This window comes from Rhinoraja longicauda, chromosome 34 (genome assembly GCF_053455715.1).
Source record: "Rhinoraja longicauda isolate Sanriku21f chromosome 34, sRhiLon1.1, whole genome shotgun sequence".
In the NCBI taxonomy this organism is placed as follows: domain Eukaryota; kingdom Metazoa; phylum Chordata; class Chondrichthyes; order Rajiformes; family Arhynchobatidae; genus Rhinoraja; species Rhinoraja longicauda.
The window spans coordinates 908,813-934,929 of NC_135986.1; the positions used below are offsets into that span (position 1 = coordinate 908,813).

The following is a 26,117-nucleotide window of genomic DNA, read 5'->3' on the forward strand; positions in this document are numbered from 1 at the left end:
GACCCGCTGAGTTACTCCAGCTTATAGTGTCTACCTTCGATTTAAACCAGCATCTGCAATTTTTGTTTCCTACACAACCCGCCTCCCGGCCCGGGCGGCCGCCATTGGTGGAGCGGGAGCACGTGGCCACTGGCTGGGTGAGGTCACGTGGGGCGCGGGGCGGTGACGCCACCCTTTGTCCCGTATTTGGGAGCGAGGAAGTTGGCGACCCTAGCTCCAAGGGACACAAGTGGTAACAGCGTCGCTGAGAAGATGGAGCCCTCAGGAAAGGCACAGGTCACCTCACTAAACATCAGGGTCAGGGTCTGGGAATGAAGTAGGAGTGGGGCTGGCAAAGGGATTCAACCTTCTCCGATGCAGAGAATGAGAGATTGGCTCAATTGATAAAACACAGATATAAATCCCCATCCCCTCCCCTTTCTGCGTTCCGCAGAGACCGTTCCCTCCGTAACTCCCTGGTCCACTCGTCCCTTCCTACCCAAACCACCCCATCCCCAACCGCACGAGATGCAACACCTGTCCCTTTACCTCCCCCCTCAACTCCATCCAAGGACCCAAACAGTCTTTCCAGGTGAGACAGAGGTTCACCTGCACCTCCTCCAACCTCATCCATTGCATCCGCTGCTCCAGATGTCAACTTATTTACATCGGCGAAACCAAGCGCAGGCTCGGCGATCGCTTCACTCACCACCTGCGCTCGGTCCGCATTGACCAAACTGATCTCCCGGTGGCTGAGCACTTCAACTCCCCCTCCCCCTCCCACTCCCAGTCTGACCTTTCTGTCATGGGCCTCCTCCAGTGCCATAGTGAGGCCCACCGGAAATTGGAGGAACAGCACCTCATATTTCGCCTGGGCAGCTTGCAGCCCAGTGGTATGAACATCGACTTCTCCAACTTTAGATAGTTCCTCTGTCCCTCCCGTCCCCTCCCCCTTCCCAGATCTCCCTCTATCTTCCTGTCTCCACCTATATCCTCCCTTTGTCCCGCCCCCCCTGACATCAGTCTGAAGAAGGGTCTCGACCCGAAACGTCACCCATTCCTTCTCTCCTGAGATGCTGCCTGACCTGCTGAGTTACTCCAGCATTTTGTGAATAAATACCTCAGATATAAATAAGTATCAGTTCATCAGTGATAGGAGCAGAATTAGGCCATTCAGCCCATCGAGTCCACTCCACCATTCACTCATGGCTGATCTATCTCTCCCTCCTAACCCCATTCTCCTGCCTTCTCCCCATAACCTCTGACACCCGTACTAATCAAGAATCTGTCTATCTCTGCCTTAAAAATACCCAATGACTTGGCCTCCACCGCCATCAATCGCACAGATTCACCGCCCTCTGACTAAAGAAATTCCTCCTCATTTCCCTTCTAGAAACATAGAAAATAGGTGCAGGAGTAGGCCATTCGGCCCTTCGAGCCTGCACCGCCATTCAATCTGATCATGGCTGATCATCCAGCTCAGTAACCTGTACCTGCCTTCTCTTCATACCCCCTGATCCCTTTAGCCACAAGGGCCACATCTAACTCCCTCTTAAATATAGCCAATGAACTGGCCTCAACTACCTTCTGTGGCAGAGAGAATTCCAGACTCACCACTCTCTGTGTGAAGAAATGTTTTCTCATCTCGGTCCTAAAAGACTTCCCCCTTATCCTTAAGCTGTGACCCCTGGTTCTGGACTCCCCCAACATCAGGAACAATCTTCCCGCATCTAGCCTCTCCACCCCTTAAGAATTTTATATGTTTCAATAAGATCCCCCCTCAGTCTTCTAAATTCCAGCGAGTACAAGCCGAGTCTATCCAGTCTTTCTTGATATGAAAGTCCTGCCATCCCAGGGATCAATTTGGTGAACCTTCTCTGTACTCCCTCTAAGGCTAGAATGTCTTTCCTCAGATTAGGAGATCAAAACTGTACGCAATACTCCAGGTACTCTAAAGGTACGTCCTTTTATTCCGAAACTTAAAAATCTTTTTACGCCAACAAAAACGCAACAATTTGCCGTCAACAGCAATTGAAATGAAAATGAATGAACCACCTGCTCCATAACAGTCTGGCACTCATTACCCATCGATCTGTTTACTGTGTACCTGAAATGGTGCAGAAGTTAGCCTGTGGAAACGAGGAACTTCACATCTGGTTGATCAAGGAAAGAACAAAATGCCGGAGTAACTCAACGGGTCAGGCAGCACCCCTGGAGAACATGGAAAGGTGACGTTTTGGGTAAGGCCCCATCTTCTGTCTCTATTCATGTGATCCAGAGATGCTGGCTGACCCGCTGAGTTACTCCAGCATTTTGTGTCTTTCGCAGGAATTAGACTGGTTCATCTTGACAGTCAAAGAGTGTTGGTTGGGGAGGGCTTCAATTAGGGTTGCCATCTTCCTCACTCCCAAATAAGGGAGAAAGGGCGAAGGTGCGGTCTCACTAGGGCCCTGTACAACTGCAGAAGGACCTCTTTGCTCCTATACTCAACTCCTCTTGTTGTGAAGGCCAACATTCCATTGGCTTTCTTCACTGCCTGCTGTACCTGCATGCTTCCTTTCAGTGACTGATGCACTAGGACACCCAGATCTCATTGTACGTCCCCTGTTCCTAACTTGACACCATTCAGATAATACTCTGCCTTCCTATTCTTACCACCAAAATGGATAACCTCACACTTATCCACATTAAACTGCATCTGCCATGCATCCGCCCACTCACACAACCTGTCCAAGTCACCCTGCAACCTCATAGCATCTTCCTCACAGTTCACACTACCACCCAGCTTTGTATCATCTGCAAATTTGCTAATGGTACTTTTAATCCCTTCATCCAAGTCATTAATGTATATTGTAAATAGCTGGGGTCCCAGCACCGAGCCTTGCGGTACCCCACTAGTTACTGCCTGCCATTCTGAAAGGGACCCATTTATCCCCACTCTTTGCTTTCTGTCTGTCAACCAATTTTCTATCCATGTCAGTACCCTACCTCCAATAGTTGGCAACCGTAGATTCTTGATTAGTACTGGTGTCAGGGGTTATGGGGAGAGGGCAGGAGAATGGGGTTGAGAGGGACAGATCGATCAGCCATGATTGAATGGCGGAGTAGACTCGATGGCCCTACGAAGGTGCCTGACCTGGTGAGTTCCTCCAGCACTTTGACTTTGCCTCCAGATGCCAGCGTCTGCAGTCTCTTGTGTCTCCAAAGTAACCACTTTGTTTACAAGAAGTTCAAGTTTGCAATAAAGAGATGTCGTCATGTTGACTGTTAGCATCTCTCGTTGACACCCCATCTGGTCACGGCCAAATCAGGGCTTCATTGGCATGCCCAGTATTCACTGGGGAAGACCTTCTCAGGTCTTCTCAGCTCTTCCCAGCAACCATCAGGCTCTTGAACACTGCAAACACCAACTAAATTACAAACTGTCTTTGTTACGCTGGGCTTTAGTTTTGCACCAAATTTGTTTTTGTTTAATTTATTGATTGAAGTTTTTTTTTGTTTGCCTGTGTATTATGTTGTCTACAAGTACTGTGTTTACAGTGTTTTAAGGTGAGGAGGGAAAGATTTAAGAGGAATTTGAGGGGCAATCTTTTGACACAAGGGTGGTATGTGGATGGAAGGTAGTTGAGGCAGGGACTATCAAAAGATATTTGGGCAGGTACATAGATGGGTTGTTTGGAGGGATGTGGGCCACACGTAGGCAGGTGGGACTCGTGTAGAAGGGGCAAGTTGGTCGGTGTGGGCCTGTTTCCATGCTGTATCACTCTGTGACCTGTAATGCTGCTGAGAGTAAGAATTTCATTGTTCCGTTTTCGGTACATATGACAATTAAACACCCCAGACCTCAGGGATATTCTCCCACAACTCTCTCTGCTTCTTCCCACCCCTTTAGGAAGTTTACGCCAACTCTCCTCTTTGACCAAGTCCTTTATCCTTAGAGTTAGATACAGCTCTTCAGGCTAAGGGAATCAAGGGACATGGGGAAAAAAGCAGGAACGGGGTACCGATTCTGGATGATCAGCAATGAATCAGTAATGGCAGTGCTGGCATGAAGGGCCGAATGGCCTACTCCTGCACCTGTTTTCTATGTTATGACCAGTTCCAATGTCAACGATGCTGACGCCAGTGGGAGGAACATCAAAGGGGTCTGGGTAATCAGAGGATGATCAGCCTTGTCTTTTCACCGAGAGGTCCCTTTTCCACACACAACTCATTTCCATCCTTACTCAGATCCCTCTGGGTCAAGTCCTAGTGAACATTTACTGCTTAATTCCAACCGAGCTCACCAGCGAGTCAGGCAGCGTTCTGAAGAGCTGACTCAGCTGACAAAAGCAACGTCCTTCAGCTGCCACGCACTGATTGAGCGGCCTCAGTTAATAGATCTCAGCTAATCATTCCCTCTGCCAATGAATGCACATCAATGAGGACCGCTTCTCCCCGCTCCAGGAGAATATCGCCACATTTATCTATGTTAGGTTGCATTAGACTAATCTGTAGAATCTTCCAGATCCGGCCACCACCTGGGTAATAGGTGGGGTTCCGTCTTACCTCAGCCAGAAACGAACAGGTTGGGGATCCAGTGCAAAGACGAGAGCCCATCATCTGGCGCTCCGGTGGAGGAGAGTGGAAACAGTGTGGGAGCGGCGGTGAGGCTGTGCTTCAGTGTGGGAGGGGCGGTGAGGAGGGAGTGCTGCGCTGTGGGAGGGGCGGTGAGGAGGGAGCGCCGTGCTGTGGGGGGGGGGGGGGTGGGAGTGAGGGAGCACCACACTGTGGGAGGGGCGGTGAGGAGGGAGCGCCGTGCTGTGGGAGGGGGGGGGTGGTGAGGGAGCGCCACACTGTGGGGGGGGGGGGGGTGGTGAGGAGGGAGTGCTGCGCTGTGGGGGTGGGGGGTGGGAGTGAGGGAGCACCACACTGTGGGAGGGGCGGTGAGGAGGGAGCGCCACACTGTGGGGGGGGGGGGGGTGGGAGTGAGGGAGCACCACACTGTGGGAGGGGCGGTGAGGAGGGAGCGCCGTGCTGTGGGAGGGGCGGTGAGGAGGGAGCGCCTTGCTGTGGGAGGGGGGGGTGGGAGTGAGGGAGCACCACACTGTGGGAGGGGCGGTGAGGAGGGAGCGCCGTGCTGTGGGAGGGGGGGGTGGTGAGGGAGCGCCACACTGTGGGGGGAGGGGCGGTGAGGAGGGAGTGCTGCGCTGTGGGAGGGGCGGTGAGGAGGGAGCGCCTTGCTGTGGGGGGGGGGGGTGGGAGTGAGGGAGCACCACACTGTGGGAGGGGCGGTGAGGAGGGAGCGCCGTGCTGTGGGAGGGGCGGTGAGGAGGGAGCGCCTTGCTGTGGGAGGGGCGGTGAGGAGGGAGCGCCTTGCTGTGGGGGGGGGGGGGTGGGAGTGAGGGAGCACCACACTGTGGGAGGGGCGGTGAGGAGGGAGCGCCGTGCTGTGGGAGGGGCGGTGAGGAGGGAGCGCCACACTGTGGGGGGGGGCGGTGAGGGAGCGCTGCACTGTGGGAGGGGTGGGGGTGAGGGAGGGCCGCGCTGTGGGGGGGGGGGCAGCGAGGAGGGAGCGCCGTGCTGTGGGGGGGGGGTGGTGAGGAGGGAGCACCACACTGTGGGAGGGGCGGTGAGGGAGCGCTGCACTGTGGGAGGGGTGGGGGTGAGGGAGGGCCGCGCTGTGGGGGGGGAGGTGGGGGTGAGGGAGGGCCGCGCTGTGGGGGGGGGAGGCGGGGGTGAGGGAGTGCCACACTGTGGGGGGGGGGAGCAGTGAGGAGGGAGTGCCGTGGTGTCAGAGAGGAAGAGCTGCAGAAGCTTTTACCGAACATTAAATACTTAGAACCCTCCTCAAGTAAAGTACCAAATACATATACACACACGCATATATACACCCATCAGCCAAAACATTATGACCTGATGAGCCAAAACATTATGCCCACCTGCCTAATATGCTGTTGGTCCTCCGTGTGCAGCCCCATACGCAGCAGGGTGCGATGCACTGTGTATTGTGACACATTCCTCCCGTGACCACCATTAAAATATTCTCCGACTTGTGCAACAGTCGACCTTCCGTCGGTTCGGACCAGACGGGATAGCCTTCGTTGTCCTCGCGCATCGATGAGCCTTGGGCGCCCAACACCCTGTCAAGGCCTCTCCATCACCTCTCTGTAGCATTCTGATGACCGGTATAGACAATAGACAATAGGTGCAGGAGGAGGCCATTCGGTCCTTCGAGCCTGTACGCACCGCCATTCAATGTGATCATGGCTGATCATTCTCAATCAGTACCCCGTTCCTGCCTTCTCCCCATTCCCCCTGACTCCGCTATCCTTAAGAGCTCTATCCAGCTCTCTCTTGAATGCATTCAGAGAATTGGCCTCCACTGCCTGCTGAGGCAGAGAATTCCACAGATTCACAACTCTCTGACTGAAAAAGTTTTTCCTCATCTCAGTTCTAAATGGCCGACCCCTTATTCTTAAACTGTGTGGCCCCTTGTTCTGGACTCCCCCAACATTGGGAACATGTTTCCTGCCTCTAACGTGTCCAACCCCTTAATAATCTTATACGTTTCGATAAGATCTCCTCTCATCCTTCTAAATTCCAGTGTATACAAGCCTAGTCGCTCCAGTCTTTCAACATATGACAGTCCCGCCATTCCGGGAATTAACCTACGCTGCACGCCCTCAATAGCAATGGTGCTATTGTATGGCGCTGCCTCCTGCCCTCCCACAGTTCTGGGAGGCTTCACCACCTTTGCTGTCATGTTCACCCAGTCCCCCTCTGTCCGTGGCCTTTCCCGATTTCTCGGTCTCTCTCTCTCGGAGCGAGTGATGGGGGGGGGCGGGCTGGTTAGTGCCCAACTTCCATCACAAGAGGAGTCCATTGCTATCTGGCCCACCCTTCCCCTGCCCCAGCTTCCTGCAGGGATTCTCCTCTTCCCGCTCCCTCACGTCCACACCGGCACCTTGGGAACGTCTTCCTCCGCCTTCACCGGAGCATATCCTCCAGTCATTGATAGATGCGCTCTCAAACACATCTGCTCCATTGCCGGCACTTCTGCACTGAACCCCTCTCCTTCCAGTCAGAGCAAGAATAGAACCACAGAACATAGAAACATAGGTGCAGGAGTAGGCTATTCGGCCCTTCGAGCCAGCACCGCCATTCAATATGATTTAAAGATTTAGAGATACAGCGCAGAAACAGGCCCTTCGGCCCACCGGGTCCGCGCCGACCAGCGATCCCCGCACACTAACACTATCCTACACCCATTAGGGACAATTTTTACATTTGCCCAGCCAATTAACCTACAAACCTGTACGTCTTTGGAGTGTGGGAGGAAACCGAAGATCTCGGAGAAAACCCACGCAGGTCACGGGGAGAACGTACAAACTCCGTACAGACGGCGCCCGTAGTCAGGATCGAACCTGAGTCTCTGGCGCTGCATTCGCTGTAAGCCATGATCATGGCTGATCATCTAAAATCAGTACCCCGTTCCTGCCTTCTCCCCATATCCTTTGATTCCCTTAGCCCTAAGAACTAAATCTACCACTCTCTTGAAAACATCCGGTGAATTGGCCTCCGCTGCCTTCTGTGGCAGAGAATTCCACAGATTCACAACTCTCTGGGTGAAAACGTTTTTCCACATCTCAGTCCTAAATGACCTACCCCTTATTCCTAAACTGTGACCCTTGGTTCTGGACTCCCCCAACATGGGGAACATGTTTCCTGAATAGGCTTCCCCTCGTCAATAGCTGCCTCTTTGTTCAAGAGATCATCCTCTGTAGGTTCCACCACTTTCAACAAGATTCCCCCTGTCAACACATTTGCCCCACCCTGTCAGGGTTCCAAAGGATTGCTCTCTATCTCACTCGACAATAGACAATAGGTGCAAGAGGAGGCCATTCGGCTCTTCGTGCCAGTGCCGCCATTCACTGTGATCATGGCTGATGATCCACAATCAGTATCCCGTTCCTGCCTTCTCCCCATACCCCCTGACTCCGCTATCTTTAAGAGCTCCATCTAACTCTCTCTTGAAAGCATCCAGAGAATTGGCCTCCATTGCCTTCTGAGGCAGAAAATCCCACAGATTCACAACTCTCTGGGTGAAAAAGTTCTTCCTAATCTCCAGAACCAGGGGCCACAGTTTAAGAATAAGGAGTAGGCCATTTAGAACAGAGATGAGGAAAAACTTTTTCACTCAGAGAGTTGTAAATCTGTGGAATTCGCTGCCTCAGAAGGCAGTGTAGGCCAATTCACTGGATGCTTTCAAGAGACACTTAGAAAGAGCTCTTCATGAAAGCGGAGTCAGGGGGTAAGGGGAGGGGGCAGGAACGGGGTATTGATTGTGGATGATCAGCCATGATCACATTGAATGGCGGTGCTGGCTTGAAGGGCTGAATGGCCTACTCCTGCACCAATTGTCTATTGTCTTTCTCCGTTCTAAATGGCCCACCTCTTATTCTTAAACTGTGGCCCCTGGTTCTGGACTCTCCCAACATCTGGAACGTTTCCTGCCCCTAGCGTGTCCAATCCTTTAATAATCATGTGTTTCAATAAGATCCCTTCTCAGCCTTCTAAATTCCAGTGTATACAAGCCCAGTCGCTCCATTCTTTCAACACATGACAGTCCCGCCATTCCTTGGTCCACTGTTCCATCTCACCTTCCCACTATATTGAAGATGCAACACTTGCCCCTGTTAATCTTCCCCTCCTCCCATCCACGACCCAAACTTCCCACCCAGCTGAAGCAACAATTCAATCGCACCTCCTCCATTGTACTGTACTGCTCTCAGTGTTTACAATGCTGTCCTCCTGTATACTGGAGACACTAAATGCAGATTGATTAACTGCTCGGCAGATCACCGTTCAGTTTGCAAAGGTAACCTTGAGCTTCCAGTCACCTGTCACTTTAACTCTCCACCCCATTCCCACTCTGACCTTTCTGTCATTAGCCTCTCACGTTGTTCTATCGTGGCCAAAGTAAGCTGGAGGAAGAGCATCTCATGTTCCACCTCGGCATGAATCAGCTCTCATGACTCAACACTTACTTCAACAATTTCAGCCGTTCCGGTTTGTGTCACAACTCGCTGGTGTGGGAGTAGGGAATGCTTGGCAGGTCAGGCAGCATCCGTGCGGAGGAGGGCGTGGTTGGTGTGCGTGTGGCATTGGCTCTGTGTCCCTCTCTGTGGGTTGTGGATGCTGCCTGACCTGCAGAGTATTTCCAGCATCTTCTGCTTTGTTTCAGATTTTCGGCATCTGCTGAATTTCACTTTCCAATCCCGGCCACTCCTGCAACTCTCTCTCTCCACAAATGCCCCCCAGTCTGCTCGTCTCATCCAGCTTGAGTTTAGTTTTTGTTCAGTTTCGAGATACAGCGCGGAAACAGGCCCTTTCAGCCCACCGGGTCCGCGCCGACCAGCGATCCCCGCACATTAACACTATCCTATACCCACGAGGGACATTTTTTACATTTACCAAGTCATTAACCTACATAACTGTATGTCTTTGGAGTGTGGGAGGAAACCGAAGATCTCGGAGAAAACCCACGCAGGTCGCGGGGAGAACGTACAAACTCCGTACAGACAGCACCCGTAGTGCTGACGGCACGGTGGTGCAGCGGTAGAGTTGCTGCCTTACAGCGAATGCAGCGCCAGAGACTCAGGTTCCATCCTGACCACGGGCGCCGTCTGTACGGAGTTTGTACGTTCCCCCCGTGACCTGCGTGGGTTTTCTCCGAGATCTTTGGTTTCCTCCCACACTCCAAAGACGTGCGGGTTTGTAGGTTAATTGACTGGGTAATATGTAAAAATTGTCCCTAGTGCGTGTAGGATAGTGTTAGTGTGCGGGGATCGCTGGGCGGTGCGGACCCGGTGGGCCGAAGGGCCTGTTTCCGCACTGTATCTCTAAATCTAAAAAAAAATCTAAAATGCTGGAGTAACTCAGCGGGTCAGGGAGAGAAGGAATGGGTGACGTTTCGGGTCTACCATTCCATTATGGTCTGGTTGCCTAGCCTTACTGATTATTAATTTATTGTATTATTGATTATTGTACATTTATCCGTGTGTTGTTCGTTACTGGGCCTGTAAAGCTGCAGCAAGGAAGAATCTCATTGTTCCATTGCCGGTACATACGACTCTGAAACACTCTTGACACTGTTCCAGTATTTTGTTAAGTTATTTAATCTCTCCCTGTCTATGTTCACTTCTCCCAGACAGATTAGGTGCTGTTAACAAGCTTTAACTGTCCATTCTCAGCTGGTAAAATCCAGAGGAGGTAGTTGAAGCAGCTGCTATAACAACATTTAAAAGACACTAAACTAAACTAAACTACTGAAAGAAACTTTCTGCCTACCGTTGCAGATAACACCTCATTTCCTGCCAACGTTTAACCCCCACATTCTTCCCCTTTATCGTTGCGGCAGGCAGGCGTGGTGCAGAAGGAGCCATGCCTGATATCATAGAAACATAGAAAATAGGTGCAGGAGTAGGCCATTCGGCCCTTCGAGCCTGCACCGCCATTCAATATGATCATGGCCATAACTCAGCCGGTCAGGCAGCATCTCTGGAGAGATGGAATGGATGACGAGTCGAGACCCTTCTTCAGACAAATGTCAGGGGAGGGGGCGGGACATTTGTTAGCTAGCTATTGCTAGGCTTGCTAGATTGTTAGCTGCTAGCTATATGGAACGAACTGCAAGAAGAGGTAGTTGAGGCAGGTAATCATATCATCATATCATATATATACAGCCGGAAACAGGCCTTTTCAGCCCACCAAGTCCGTGCCGCCCAGCGATCCCCGTACATTAACACTATCCTACACCCACTAGGGACAATTTTTACATTTACCCAGCCAATTAACCTACATACCTGTACGTCTTTGGAGATATATCAGAACATTTAAGAGACATTTGGACAGGTACATGGATAGGATAGGTGGAGAGGATTATGGGCCAAGCATTGGCAGGTGGGACTGGTGGAAAATAGAAACATAGAAAACAGGTGCAGGAGGAGGCCATTTGGCCCTTCGAGCCAGCACCGCCATTCACTGTGATCATGGCTGATCATTCACAATCAGTAACCTGTTCCTGCCTTCTCCCCATATCCCTTGATTCCACTAGCCCCCAAGAGCTCTGTGTAACTCTCTTTTAAATCCATCCAGTGAATTGGCCTCCACTGTCCTCTGTGGCAGAAAATTCCACAAATTCACAACTCTGGGTGAAAAAGTTTCTTTTCACCCCAGTTTTAAATGGCCTCCCCTTTATTCTTCGGCTGAGGCCCCTGGATCTGGACTCCCCCAACACTGGGAACATGTTTCCTGTATCTAGCTTGTCCAGTCCTTTTATAATTTTATATGTCTCTATAAGATCCCCTCTCAATTTTCTAAACTCCAGTGACTACAAGCCCAGTCTTTCCAACCTTTCCTCATATGACAGTCCCGCCATCGCGGGGATTAACCTGGTGAAGATGGGGCATCTTGGTTGGCAGAGGCAAGTTGGGCCAAAGGGCCTGCTTCTACACTATATAATTGACTCTCCAACTCTTAGTTCACGTCAGTTCAAGGATGAAGGATCTTTGAAAAGTGAACACTGTTTCACAGATGCTGCCCGTCCTGCTGAGTATTTTCAGCCTCTTCGGATTTTGTTTCTGAAACATTAATTGTGCTCCTCTCTTGACAAATGCTGCCCGATCCGTTGAAAGTTTTTCGATTTTATGTCTGATTTTTCGCGTCTGCAGTTTTAACTTTTTAATTAATGCGAGTTTCCCTCTGTCAAATACTGAGGGGCAATTATTGCTGGATAAGTTAACAGCTAACATGGGCGGCACAGCGGTAGAGTTCTGCCTTACAGCACTTGCAGCGCCAGAGACCCAGGTTTGATCCCGACTACGGGCGCTGTCTGTACGGAGTTTGTACGTTCTCCCCGTGACCGCGTGGGTTTTCTCCGAGATCTTCGGTATCCTCCCACGCTCCAAAGACGTACTGAGTATTTTAGTTTGTGGGTTAATTGGCTTGAGTTTGTATACTTGGTATAAGTGTAAATTGTCCCTAGATTATGTAGGCTTGTGTTGATGTGTGGGGATCGCTGGTCGGTGCAGACTCAGTGGGCCTTTTTCCGCACTGTATCTCTAATACTAAAAACTAAACTGAACCTAAAGGTATTAGGTAAGGGAAATACTACAAATAGAGGACATGCTAATTAACAGATAAAACAGTACAGACATTCCCCGACTTACGTGATAGGCGACTTATACAAATGCGCACTGATGTAAACAATTCTGGCAGTTTGTAATTATACAACTGTCACGTTTACATCAGAAACAGAAAGTTAATACTCTCAGCAACGGACACAAGTACTGGAGTAACTTGGTAGGCCACGCAGCATCTTTGGAGAACACGGATACATGTCTTTTTGGGTCGAAACCTTTTTTCAGACTCAGTGATTTATTTTGGCTGGGGATATGGATCGTGATTCACAAAATCTGACTTAAGTAAGGGTTCACGAAACGTAAGTTGGGGAGTGCTTGCACAAGGATTAGTGAGAAATAGAACAAAGTGCTGGAGGAACTCAGCGGGTCGGGCAGCATCTGTGGAGGGTAATGTACAGGGGGCGTTTTGGTTTGAGATCTTTCTTCAATGTGAAGAAGGGTCCTGACACAAAAAGTCGCCTGTCCATTTCCCTCCACAGATGCTGCCTGACCCGCTGAGTTCCTCCAGCACTTTGTGTTTTGCCCAGGATGCCAGCATCTGCAGTTGCTCGTGTCTCCATAATGACAAATAGGTCATTTTTATGCTTGGTGGAAGAGACTACAGGGCCTAAACTATTTACAAACTACACCAAGGACTAGGGTGGCTAACTTCCTCACTCCCAAATACGGGGCAAGGTGACGTCACCACCCAGCGCCCCACGTGACCTCACCCAGCCAGCAGCCATGTGCTCCCGCTCCACCAATGGCGGCCGGGCGGCGTGGGGCGTGGGGCGGTGATGTCACCCTTTGTCCCTTATTTGGGAGTAAGGAAGTTGGCAACCCTACTAATACGGGACAAGGGCGGTCCCGTACGGGTCAAACCAATTTAGCCCAAAATACGTGATGTCCCGGCTGATACGGGACAGTTGGCAACCTTACCAAGGACTGAGGTAGCCAAATCTGCTGGTTAGAACAATGATACGTGTGAGAAGATGAAATTGCGAGGTTGCAGAATAGGGATACAAATAGTTTATGTGAGTGAGAAAAAAAACCTAGCAGTTGAAGTGGGAAGTGTAAGATTGTCCACTAAAGGTAGGAAGAACAGAAGGGAAAGTTGTGCCACAGGGAGCCAGGGTCCTTACAAACAAAATAACACAAAGTCAGGCACAGCAAATAACTAAAATTAAAGACAGAATGCTGAAAATACTAATCAGGTCAGTTGGCATCTGTGCACAAATGAAACAGTTAGCATTTTAAGTCAGGGCCCCTTTATCAGAACTTCATCAGGATTTAAGAGCCGTGGAAGCAAAGAATTGCAGATGTTCGTTAATACACAAAAGGACACAGTGCTGGAGTAACTCAGCGGGTCAGGCGGCCTCTGTGGAGAACATGGATAGGTGACGTTTCACAGAGTGCTGGAGTAACTCAGCGGGTCAGGCAGCATCTCTGGAGAACATGGATAGGTGACGTTTCACAGAGTGCTGGAGTAACTCAGCGGGTCAGGCAGAATCTGTGGGGAACATGGATAGGTGACGTTTCACAGAGTGCTGGAGTAAGTCAGCGGGTTAGATGATCGCAAGGTGGGGGAAAGAGTCACTGAAATATAGAAGGTTGAGTCCGACGGCATTTTGGGAACCACGGTTTATGGGAAGCAGGCAGGACAACGGGGCAAAGATCTGATCAACCATGATCGTATTGGCAGTGAAACTATTGGGTGCAACAGCAGGTTACAACCCGGCTTGGTTTGGGAATAACTCGGCTCAAGACTACATGAAATTGCAGAGGTTGTAGATGTAGCCCGGTCCATCAGGCAGACCAGCCTCCCGACCATTGACTCCACCTACACTTTCTGCTGCCTCGGGTAAGCAGCCAATATTGAGGGCGTGCAGCGTAGGTTTACCAGGTTAATTCCCGGAATGGCGGGACTGTCATATGTTGAAAGACTGGAGTGACTAGGCTTGTATACACTGGAATTTAGAAGGATGAGAGGAGATCTTATCGAAACGTATAAGACTATTAAGGGGTCGGACACGTTAGAGGCAGGAAACATGTTCCCAATGTTGGGGGAGTCCAGAACCAGGGGCCACACAGTTTAAGAATAAGGGGTAGGCCATTTAGAACTGAGATGATGAAAAACTTTTTCAGTCAGAGAGTTGTGAATCTGTGGAATTCTCTGCCTCAGAAGGCATTGGAGGCCAATTCTCTGAATGCATTCAAGAGAGAGCTGGATAGAGCTCTTAAGGATAGCGGAGTCAGGGGGTATGGGGAGAAGGCAGGAATGGGGTACTGATTGAGAATGATCAGCCATGATCACATTGAATGGCGGCTCTGGCTCGAAGGGCTGAATGGCCTCCTCCTACACCTATTGTCTATTGTCTATTGTCTAATATCACCATGAACCTTTTCTGCCCGGTCCTTCCCTCATCTCCCCTCTCCCCTCGGGCAGAGGGTACAAAAGACTCTCCCACTCGTGGACGGGCTGAACAGCAATCTCCTGTTCTCATTTCTTGCTCTCTTGCCAATGGAGCCCACAGCTCATAAATTAAAAGAGAGGCACTCTTCATAATTAGCCCTAAGTGACTGAGTGGGGGTGGCTGGAAAGAATACATTTCACACAGACAGTGACAGAACGGTAAAGCCCCACCGATCGCTCCTGTTTGTATTCTCCTAACTTTAACATCCAGTGAATCACAATGAACGCACTTCCAAGGAAATCAAAATCCCGCAGATTCTGAAAATCTGCAAGAGATTGCTAGAAGCATTCATCAGGTCAGTCTGCCTAGCGTCATAGAGTGATACAGTGTGGAAACAGGCCCATCAGCCCAACTTGCCCACACCGGCCACCATTTCCCCACTTGGTCGCTTGGTCCATATCCCTCTAAACCTGTTCTATCCATGTACCTGTCTAACTGTTTCTTAAACGTTGGGATAGTCCCTGCTTCAACTACCTCCTCTGGCAGCTTGTTCCATACACCCACCACCCTTTGTGTGAAAACGTTATCCCTCAGATTCCTATTAAATCGTTTCCCCTTCACCTTAAGCCTATGTCCTCTGGTCCTCGATTCACCTACTCTGGGCAAGAGACTCTGTGCATCTACCCGACCCATTCCTCTCATGATCTTATACACTTCTATAAGATCATTTGTAGGGTGAAAAGCAGGGATAAGGGTTCAGGTTGACGTTTCATCAGAACTAATGAACCAACCGACAGACATTGGCTCCATCAAGAGCCCATTGCAGACACCTGATTAGGTAAAATAACAAGCTAAGCTGCTTGAAACCCCTCTTCACCCACAGAGCATTCTGAACCCAATTTTCAAATCCTCATCTTTTCCCTCCAGTCTCTATCGCCTTCTCCAGCTTCGCAAACAGCCTGGGATCTCTGCCACTCCTCCAAATCCAATCTTTTGATCATTCCCAATTTTCCAAATTCAATTCCCAATTATAATAGCTCCACCAATGGCGGCCGTGTGTTCAGCGGCCAGAGCCCTGGGTCTCAGGAAATCCCTCCTCAACCCTCTCCTGCCTTAAGGCACTCCTTATTGCCAGATTCATTACCAGAAAATGAAAGGCCTAGATAAAGTGGACATGGAGAGGATGTTTCCAGTCATGGGAGAGTGCAGAACCAGAGGGCGCGGCCTCAGAATAAAAGGGCGTACCTTTAAAATGGAGATGAGGAGGAATTCCTTTAGCTAGAGGGTGGTGAATCTGCGGAATTCATTTTCATAGACGGCGGTGGAGGCAGAGGCATTGAACGTTTTTAAAGCGGAGATTGGCAGATTCTTGATTAGTCAGGGTGTCAGAGGTTGTGGGGAGAAGGCAGGAGAGTGGTGTTGAGAGGGAAAGATAGATCAGCGATGATTGGAATGACATGGCAGACTCGATGGGCCGAGTGGCCTAATTATGCTCCTTAAACTATTTCTCAGTCACTGAGCTTTTGGTCATCTGCCCTGATATCTCTTTATTCATCTTGGTATCGACTTTGATTTGATTATGGTTCCCTGGGGCACTTTGTGATGTTTAGCTACATTAAATGTGCTGTATAAATGGAGATTGTGGTTATGAGTAATGGCCTTGCGATTGGGAATGCTGATGCAGACATTAAACTGCCAATAGTCTTCAGCAAAGTTGCATCGGGAGTTTGGGGAAAGGGAATTGGAATTTGGATGGATCATTCCATCTGAACAAAGAGGGGAGGCGGGAGGCACCAAGATCGTGCGGCACGGTGGCGCAGTGGTAGAGTTGCTGCCTTACAGCGAATGCAGCGCCGGAGACTCAGGTTCTATCCTGACTACGGGCGCCGTCTGTACGGAGTTTGTACGTTCTCCCCGTGACCTGCGTGGGTTTTCTCCGAGATCTTCGGTTTCCTCCCACACTCCAAAGACGTACAGGTGTGTAGGTTAATTGACTGGGTAAATGTTTAAAAAATTGTCCCTAGTGTGTGTAGGATAGTGTTAGTGTGCGGGGATCGCTGGGCGGCGCGGACCCGGTGGGCCGAAGGGCTTGTTTCCGCGCTGTATCTCTAAATCTAAATCTAAAAAATCAAAGAGGGACCATTGGTGATGAGAATAAATACTATGTAATTGCTGTGATGAAGGGGGGACTTGGGGGGGGGGGGGGTTAGATCATAGGTGGACCTGGCACGGGTGGACCTTGTAACTTTGTAAGCCCCCATTACTTGGCGACTATTATGCATTCAGTCTGAAGAAGGGTCTCGACCCGAAACGTCACCCATTCCTTCTCTCCCGAGATGCTGCCTGACCCGCTGAGTTACTCCGGCATTTTGTGATACCTTTGATTTGCATACCCAATACCCAAGGCATGCAAGCAATGTATTTCACTGTGACTGTGACACGTGACAATAAAGTATTCAATTCAATTCTGTCGCCGCCCTTCAAGTGGCGACTCTTTGCATACCTCGAGTATGGTGTGCAAAACAAAGTATCAATCAATCAATAAAGTATCAATCAATCTGAACAGTTTCAGTTCAGTTTATTGTCACGTGCACCGAGGTGCAGTGAAAAGCTTTTTGTTGCCTGCTATCCAGTCAGCAGAAAGACAACACATGATTACAATCAATCCATTTACAGTGTATAGATACACGATAAGGGAATAACGTTTAGTGCAAGGTAAAGCCAGCAAAGTCCGGTCAAGGATAGTCCGAGGGACATCAAGGAGGTAGATGGTAGTTCAGCACTGCTCTCTGGATCTTGAGGCAAACATAACGAATGGCAATATTTGGTTTGGGTTTATCATTGTCACGTGTGCTGAGGTACATTGACAAGTTTTTGTTTGTGTGTTATCCAATCAAATCAGATGTCAACTTCTTTACATCGGCGAAACCGAGCGCAGGCTCGGCGATCGTTTCGCTCAACACCTTCGCTCAGTCCGCCTTAACCAACCTGATCTCCCGGTGGCTGAGCACTTCAACTCCCCCTCCCACTCCCAGTCTGACCTTTCTGTCATGGGCCTCCTCCAGTGCCATAGTGAGGCCCACCGGAAATTGGAGGAACAGCACCTCATATTTCGCTTGGGCAGCCCAGTGGTATGAACATTGGCGGCAAGAACAGGAAAGCAGAGAATTACCTGAATGGTGACCGATTGGGAGAAGGGGAGATGCAACGTGACCTGGGTGTCATGGTGCACCAGTCATTGAAAGCAAGCATGCAGGTGCAGCAGGCAGTGAAGAAAGCGAATGGTATGTTGGCATTCATAGCAAGAGGATTTGAGTTTAGGAGCAGGGAGGTTCTGCTGCAGTTGTACAGGGCCTTGGTGAGACCACACCTGGAGTATTGCGTGCAGTTTTGGTCTCCTAACCTGAAGAAAGACGTTCTTGCCTTAGAGGGAGTACAAAGAAGGTTCACCAGATTGATCCCTGGGATGGCGGGACTTACATATGAAGAAAGACTGGATAGACTGGGCTTGTACTCGCTGGAATTTAGAAGACTGAGGGGGGATCTTATAGAAACATATAAAATTCTTAAGGGGTTGGAGAGGCTAGATGCGGGAAGATTGTTCCCGATGTTGGGGGAGTCCGGAACCAGGGGTCACAGCTTAAGGATAAGGGGGAAGTCTTTTAGGACCGAGATGAGAAAACATTTCTTCACACAGAGAGTGGTGAGTCTGTGAAATTCTCTGCCACAGAAGGTAGTTGAGGCCAGTTCATTGGCTATATTTAAGAGGGAGTAGATGTGGCCCTTTTTGCTAAAGGATTCAGGGGGTATGGAGAGAAGGCAGGTACAGGCTACTGAGCTGGATGATCAGCCATGATCATATTGAATGGCGGTGCAGGCTCGAAGGGCCGAATGGCCTACTCCTGCACCTATTTTCTATGTTTCTATGTTTCTATGTTTCTCCAACTTTAGACAGTTCCTCTGTCCCACTCTTCCCCATCCCCCTTCCCAGTTCTCTATCTTCCTGTCTCCACCTATATCCTTCCTTTGTCCCGCCCCCCTGACATCAGTCTGAAGAAGGGTCTCGACCCGAAACGTCACCCATTCCTTCTCTCCCGAGATGCTGCCTGACCTGCTGAGTTACTCCAGCATTTTGTGAAATAAATACCTTCGATTTGTACCAGCATCTGCAGTTATTTTCTTACACAATCAAATCAGATAATACTTTACTTTTTCGAAAGACTTTGGGCCTTTCTTAAGAAAATCGGTGCAGAAAGTGGCCTTAAAACTGCCCTGCTGTTCAGAATGATCCTGGCTAATCTCCTCATCTCCTCTTCTGTGTAACAATTCCCCATAGCTCTCAATTCCATCTCAAATTTATCTCCCTCCTCTTTAAATGCCACAGGCTCCACAGGCACTCCGGGTTAGAGAATTCCAGAGTTCACGCCCTCTGTGAGAAGCTCCTACACACCTCAGTTTTAAACGACTCCCCTCCTGACCTTGTAACTATGTCTGTCCTTCAAGATTCTCCCACTGGTCGACAGTAAACATCTCCATTCTCCCACTAGTGTAAACATCTCGACATCCACCCTGGATTGTATTTGTATCAATGAGATCACCCCACCTTCTTCTAAACTCCAACCAATACAGATTTAAGTTTGAGAGCCGTTATGAAGCCTGAAAACTGTGATCACCAGGTTCAAGAACTGCTTCTTCCTCGCAACGTCAACATAGAAACATAGATAATAGGCGCAGGAGTAGGCCATTCGGCCCTTTGAGCCAGCACTGCCATTCAATGTGATCATGGCTGGTCATCCAAAATCAGTATCCCGTTCTGATTTCTCCCCATATTCCTTGATTCCGTCTAACTCTCTCTTGAATCAAGCTCTTGAATGCTACAAAGCACTAACCTCAGCAGCTATGATCTTTCAAAGACTGCGTCTTTGGTTACAATATGAACTTTGTTTTTCTTTGCACTATTAAGGTCACCGAGAACAGTATTATGGTTATTAATTTATTGTTTTATTGATTATTATATACTGTCCATGTGTTATTGCATTTACTGCCCATTAACCTGCAGCAAGTATGAATTTCGTTGATGATTTAAAGATACAGCATGAAAACAGGCCCATCTGTCCACCCAGTCCATGTTAACCATCAATCAGCCATTCCTACACTAGCTATATCACCACTGTCTCATGCATTCCCTGTACACTAAGGACAAGTTACATAGGGCCAATTAGCTCACAAACCCGGGAGGGGGAGAAAACTGGAGCACCCGGAGACAACCCACACAGTCACAGGAAGAACGTACAAACTCCACACAGACAGCATCCAAGATCAGGATCAAAGCTGGGTCTCTGGTGCCGTGAGGCTGCTGCTCAACCAGCCAGGCCACTGTGCACCAATCCCAGGAATTAACTTAGTCAATCTCCTTTGGACTGCCTCCAGTACCACTACTTCCTTTTTAAATTAATGATACACCGTGCTCCATGATAGACACAAAATGCTGGAGTAACTCAGCGGGTCAGGCAGCATCTGTGGAGAACATGGATAGGTGACGTTTCACAGAGTGCTGGAGTAACTCAGCGGGTCAGGCAGCATCTGTGGAGAACATGGATAGGTGACGTTTCACAGAGTGCTGGAGTAACTCAGCGGGTCAGGCAGCATCTGTGGAGAACATGGATAGGTGACGTTTCACAGAGTGCTGGAGTAACTCAGCGGGTCGGGCAGCATCTGTGGAGAACATGGATAGGTGACGTTTCACAGAGTGCTGGAGTAACTCAGCGGGTCAGGTAGCATCTGTGGAGAGAAGGGATGGGTGAAGTTATGGGTTGGACCCTTTCCTTCTTCAGACTGCCTGGCATGGCCTCACAATGTCCTGCACAATGTAACAATACTTTTATTTCTAATGCTCTTGCAAGATAGGCAAATATACAATTTGCCTTCCTGACAAAGTGAAGTAATTGCTTGCTAACCTTTTCCGATTCATGCACAAGAACAACGTCGACCCTCTGTTTATCATTCATCTGCAACATTTCTCCACTTTGTAAACAGTTACCTTTAGATTCCTCTTACCAAAGTGGAACTGAGCAGTCTGAAGAAGGGTCTCGACCCGAAACGTCACCCATTCCTTCTCTCCAGAGATGCTGCCTGACCTGCTGAGTTACTCCATGCATTTTGTGTCTATCTTTAGTATAAAGTATTTTTGATCTCAGGAATCTTCAGATTTATACATTAGTAAATCCAGAACCAGGGGCCACAGTCTTAGAATAAAGGGGAGGCCATTTAAAACTGAGGTGAGAACAATTTTTTTCACCCAGAGAGTTGTGAATTTAGACAATAGACATTAGGTGCAGGAGGAGGCCATTCGGCCCTTCGAGCCAGCACCGCCATTCAATGTGATCAGGGCTGATCATTCTCAATCAGTACCCCGTTCCTGCCATTTTCCCATACCCCCTGACTCCGCTATCCTTAACAACTCTATCTAGCTCTCTCTTGAATGCATTCAGGGAATTGGCCTCCACTGCCTTCTGAGGCATGGAATTCCAGAGATTCACAACTCTCTGACTGAAAAAGGTTTTTCCTCATCTCAGGTCTAAATGGCCTACCCCTTATTCTTAAACTGTGGCCCCTTGTTCTGAACACAAGGGCAGTGGAAGCCAAATCACTGGATGGATTTAAGAGAGAGTTAGATAGAGCTCTAGGGGCTAGCGGAATCAAGGGATAAGGGGAGAGGGCAGGCACGGGTTACTGATTGTGGATGATCAACCATGATCATAATGAATGGCGGTGCTGGCTCGAAGGGCCGAATGGCCTCCTCCTGCACCTATTTTCTATGTTTCTAAATAGCGGAGGGTGAAGTGAACAAATTCAATAGTGTCTATTCCTAGGTAGACCCTCATTCTGCATGAGAACCCTGTCCAATCCCGACACTCTCTCTGGAAGTTCAGGACGACCCAAGTGCTCCCCATTCTTAGATTTAAAAAAAAAAATTAGATTTAGAGATACAGCGCGGAAACAGGCCCTTCGGCCCACCGAGTCCGCGCCGCCCAGCGATCCCCGCACACTAACACTATCCTAAACACACTAGGGACAATTTTTACATTTACCCAGTCAATTAACCTACAAACTGTACGTCTTTGGAGTGTGGGAGGAAACCGAAGATCTTGGAGAAAACCCACGCAGGTCACGGGGAGAACGTGCAAACTCCGTACAGACGGCCCCCGTAGTCAGGATCGAACCTGAGTCTCCGGCGCTACATTTGCTGTAAGGCAGCAACTCTACCGCTGCGCCACTGTGCCGCCATTCTGTGTTTTACAAACTTCCATTGGTCAGAACCCTTGACCTGGCTCATGTGTCTGAGGTGAAAGCTCTCCAGGAGCAATTGATGTTGGCTGTCCCCATTCCTGCTTCAGCATTTCCAGTCCTCATCTCCAACTGCCTGGGAACTGCTCACCAACAAGGGCAAGGCAGCAAGTCTGGAGAGAGCCATCACAGTTACGGCATGGAATCAGACTCCCTGACAAACCACCTCCACATGCTCCCTCTTCACACTTTCTTTAGAAGGAAAGCCAAAACCTTTCAGTGAATAGGAAAAGAAAATGCAGATAGATGCTGGTTTAAATCGGAGGTAGACACAATAAGCTGAAGTAACTCAGCAGGTCAGGCAGCATCTCTGGAGAGAAGGAATGGGTGGCGTTTCGGGTCTCGACCCAATACGTCACCCATTCCTTCTCTCCAGAGATGCTGCCTGACCCGCTGAGTTACTCCAGCTTTTTGTGTCTACCTTTCAGTGAATGATTTCCCCCCCATATCCTGGTCTTTGTATAAAACCAACCTCTGCTCTTCACCACAAATACAACTGGGCCAACCATGTTTTTTGTATTAGTTTAGAGATACAACGTGGAAACAGGCCCTTTGGTCCATGGAGTTCATGCCGACCATTGATCACCCATGCACCAGTTCTATCCTGCACACCAGGGACAATCTACAGAAGCCAATTCACCCACATACCTGCACATCTTTGGAGTGCGGGAGGAAACCGGAGCACCCGGAGACAACCCACTCGGACACAGGGACAACGTACAAACTCCGTACAGACAGCATCCGTGCTCAGGATCAAACCCTTCTCTACCGCCGTGCCGCCCAGCGCTAACACATTGGCAAAACGAGCATTCAGAAGAATGGATCAGTGCAGTCTCTCAACTCTCGAGAGTTATTGAGTCAGAGTTATTCAATCAAGTCCAGAGCCATCCAGGACAAAGCAGCCACTTTACAGGATCTCGATCCGCCCTCCTAGACTGTCCACCACCACCACCGACCGGCATGATCAGGCTGTAGTGTGCAACACCTGCAAATACTCCACTTACTCACCCGGGCCCCTCTGACAGCAATGCCCAAACCATAGAAAACATAGAAAATAGGTGCAGGAGGCCATTCGGCCCTTCGAGCCGGCACCACCATTCAATATGATCATGGCTGATCATCTAAAATCAGTACCCCGTTCCGGCTTTTTCCCCATATCCCTTGATTCCGTTAGCCCTAAGAGCTAAATCTAACGCTCTCTTGAAAACATCCAGTGAATTGGCCTCCACTGCCTTCTGTGGCAGAGAATCCCACAGATTCACAACTCTTTGGGTGAAAAAGTTTTTTCCTCATCTCAGTCCTAAATGGCCGATCCCTTATTCTTAAACTGTGTGTGACCCCTGGTTCTAGACTCCCCCCCAACATGGGGAACATTTTTTCCTGTATCTAGCCTGCCCAATCATTTAAGAATTTTATGTGTTTCTGTAAGAACCCATGACTCTACCATAAAGTAGATTTGAGTTTAGGAGCAGGGAGGTTCTACTGCAGTTGTACAGGGCCTTGGTGAGACCGCACCTGGAGTATTGTGTGCAGTTTTGGTCTCCTAACCTGAGGAAAGACATTCTTGCCTTAGAGGGAGTACAGAGAAGGTTCACCAGATTGATCCCTGGGATGGCAGGACTTTCATATGAGGAAAGACTGGATAGACTGGGCTTGTACTCGCTGGAATTTGGAAGACTGAGGGGGGATCTTATAAAAAAATATAAAATTCTTAAGGGGTTGGAGAGGCTAGATGCGGGAAGATTGTTCCCGATGTTGGGGAAGTCCAGAACCGGGGTCACAGCTTAAGGATAAGGGGGAAGTCTTTTAGCACCGAGATGAGAAAACATTTCTTCACACAGAGAGTGGTGAGTCTGTGGAATTCTCTGCCACAGAAGGTAGTTGAGGACAGTTCATTGGCTATATTTAAGAGGGAGTTAGATGTGGCCCTTGTGGCTAAAGGGATCAGGGGGTATGGAGAGAAGGCAGGTACGGGATACTGAGTTGGATGATCAGCCATGATCATGTTGGATGGCGGTGCGTACAGGCTCGAAGGGCCAAATGGCCTACTCCTGCACCTATTTTCTATGTTTTCTAAAGGAAGGCAAGAGAAGCAGGTACATGGAAACACCTGCACCAGCAGACAGACTCCCCATGTCATCCTGACTTGGAACAGCACCATCAGTCCATCATTGCTGTGGTGGGACTACACTTTGGGGCTCTCTCCTCAGCGACACTGAAGGAGCACCTTAACCAGAAGGACTGCAGCAGCTCAGGAAGGCGGCTCATTGAGGGACAAAGGTGAAGGACGATTAATACTGACACCTATGTTCCAGGAGAGAATTTTTGTTTAAAAACTCTATGCTATGATATTTCTGGCCTAGAGGAAGCTCTCAAAGTGAGACCTCCCCCAGGGTTTCTGCAGACTGGATGCAGTTAGTCTACTCCAATACTTGTACCCAGCCTGGGTAGGCAAAACACCAAATTCTGGAGTAACTCAGCGGGTCAGGCAGCATCTCTGGAGAGAAGGAACGGGGGACGTGTCGGGTCGAGACCCTTCTGTAGAAACGTCGCCCATTCCTTCTCTCCAGAGATGCTGCCTGTCCCGCTGAGTTGCTCCAGCATTTTGTGTCATCCTTCGATTTAAACCAGCATCTGCAGTTTTTTTTCCTACACACACTTAAAACCGGGCCTTATTCAGACTATTAGGGCCTCTGTTTCTTGGGATGCCACAGAGATTGTGGGACGAAGGGCCTGCTTATGTGCTACGTTCTATCCGATGAGGGGGCAGCTGGTGGATGGAGAGATCATGGGGCCATAGGCCAAAGTGAAAAGGTGTGCTCCGGGTCGCGTGCAGGGCGGCCGGGGCCAGTGGATCTCCTGTGCGGATTGGAAGGCCTGGAGTTACCAGGCTGCGGACAGGCAGGGCAGCACAACCTCAGCGGGGCGAGAAGCCGAGGCTCCCCCAGTGCTCCTCGCCCAGGTGTGCACTAAGGCCCATTAGTGAGATCCTTACTCAGATCGCCCGTCCCCCGCCAAAATCGATAAAAACAAGTTTCCTTCAACGACCAAATAATCGGACATCCTTGCTAAACGATATGCTGAGATGAGAAAAAGAGCACTTTGCAGGGGGGGGGGGGGGGGGGGGGGGGCCGAGACCCACACATAAGCAGTTTAAAATTTCCTTTAAAAAACAATGACTGGTGTTGTCCTAGGGTATCCGAGAGAAGGTAACACTCACCTTACAGCCAAACATGAGGGACAGAGTCTTGTTGGTACATACCACCTTGCACTGACACAGTACAGGAGAAAAACAGGCCAGCTCTTTAATTGGTGGTGACATTATACGGAGTCCCATCCAAAAGAAAAGATAATAAATGTTATCCCAGGGCTTGAGGATGCTGATTATCAGAAACCGAGGCCGGCAAACAATCCTTAGCAAGTGCCGCTGTCAGATCATTCCTTTTGTCTGTTCAACCAACTGCATCTCTCTCCTTCCCTCCTGAAACCAGTCTCTCTCTCTCTCTCTCTCTCCCGCTTGCTCAGTATTCCATCATTGTGCCCTCTCTCTCTCCCCGATCGGTTACACACCATGCCTGCAAGCCATGGGAATTCCTAGCCAATCAGCTTCCCGAGGATTTACCAAACGGAAGAGCGGATGAGGGGGAAGGTGGTGGTGGGGGGGGGGGGGGTGGACGTGGAAGGGAGGCGGGGGGAAGTGGTGGGTGGGAGGGGGGGGGGAGAGCGTGGTGGAGCAGTGCTCGCTGTCGATCCGGAAGCTACCAACCCACGGGGCTCCGCTCTCACGATCTCCTGCAGCGGAGATTTAAACAGCGGGAGGCAGAGACCGTCGGATGATGCGGCACTGGAGGATTTAACCACCTCCATGTATAATTCATGGAGGGTCTGTCAGTGTGGGGAGAGCAGTTGCCAAATTTCTGCCCCATCAGCGCCGTGTGTGCTGATCGGACTGGCCCACTATCCCCTGCGTTACCTCTGCATTGCTCCCCCCCACTCCCCTGTAGCCCCCCCTCCTGATGCGCTGAAGTCAGTTTCCAACACAGGCTGTACTTCATCGGTTTCCCCCTACCCTGGCACCAGAAGGGTTAGCATTAGTGACGAGCCTGAGTCCAGGTTGAGCAGGCTGGGTCTCTATTCCTTGGAGAGCAGGAATAATGAGGGGTGATCTTATAGAGGTGTATAAAATCATGAGAGGAATAGATCGGGTAGACGC

At 49.7% G+C, this 26,117-nt stretch overlaps 1 protein-coding gene across 1 annotated transcript in view; it reads right to left on the reverse strand.

Moving 5' to 3' along the window:
- Nucleotides 1–25,509, reverse strand: part of LOC144609273 (discs large homolog 1-like protein) — a 57,254-nt gene extending 31,745 nt beyond the window's left edge. The window contains exon 1 of the mRNA XM_078427701.1: nt 25,125–25,509. Within this exon, the coding sequence (XP_078283827.1) occupies nt 25,125–25,241 (117 nt within the window). The 5' untranslated portion in view covers nt 25,242–25,509. The remainder of the gene's footprint in view (nt 1–25,124) is intronic.
- Nucleotides 25,510–26,117: the final 608 nt, after the last annotated feature.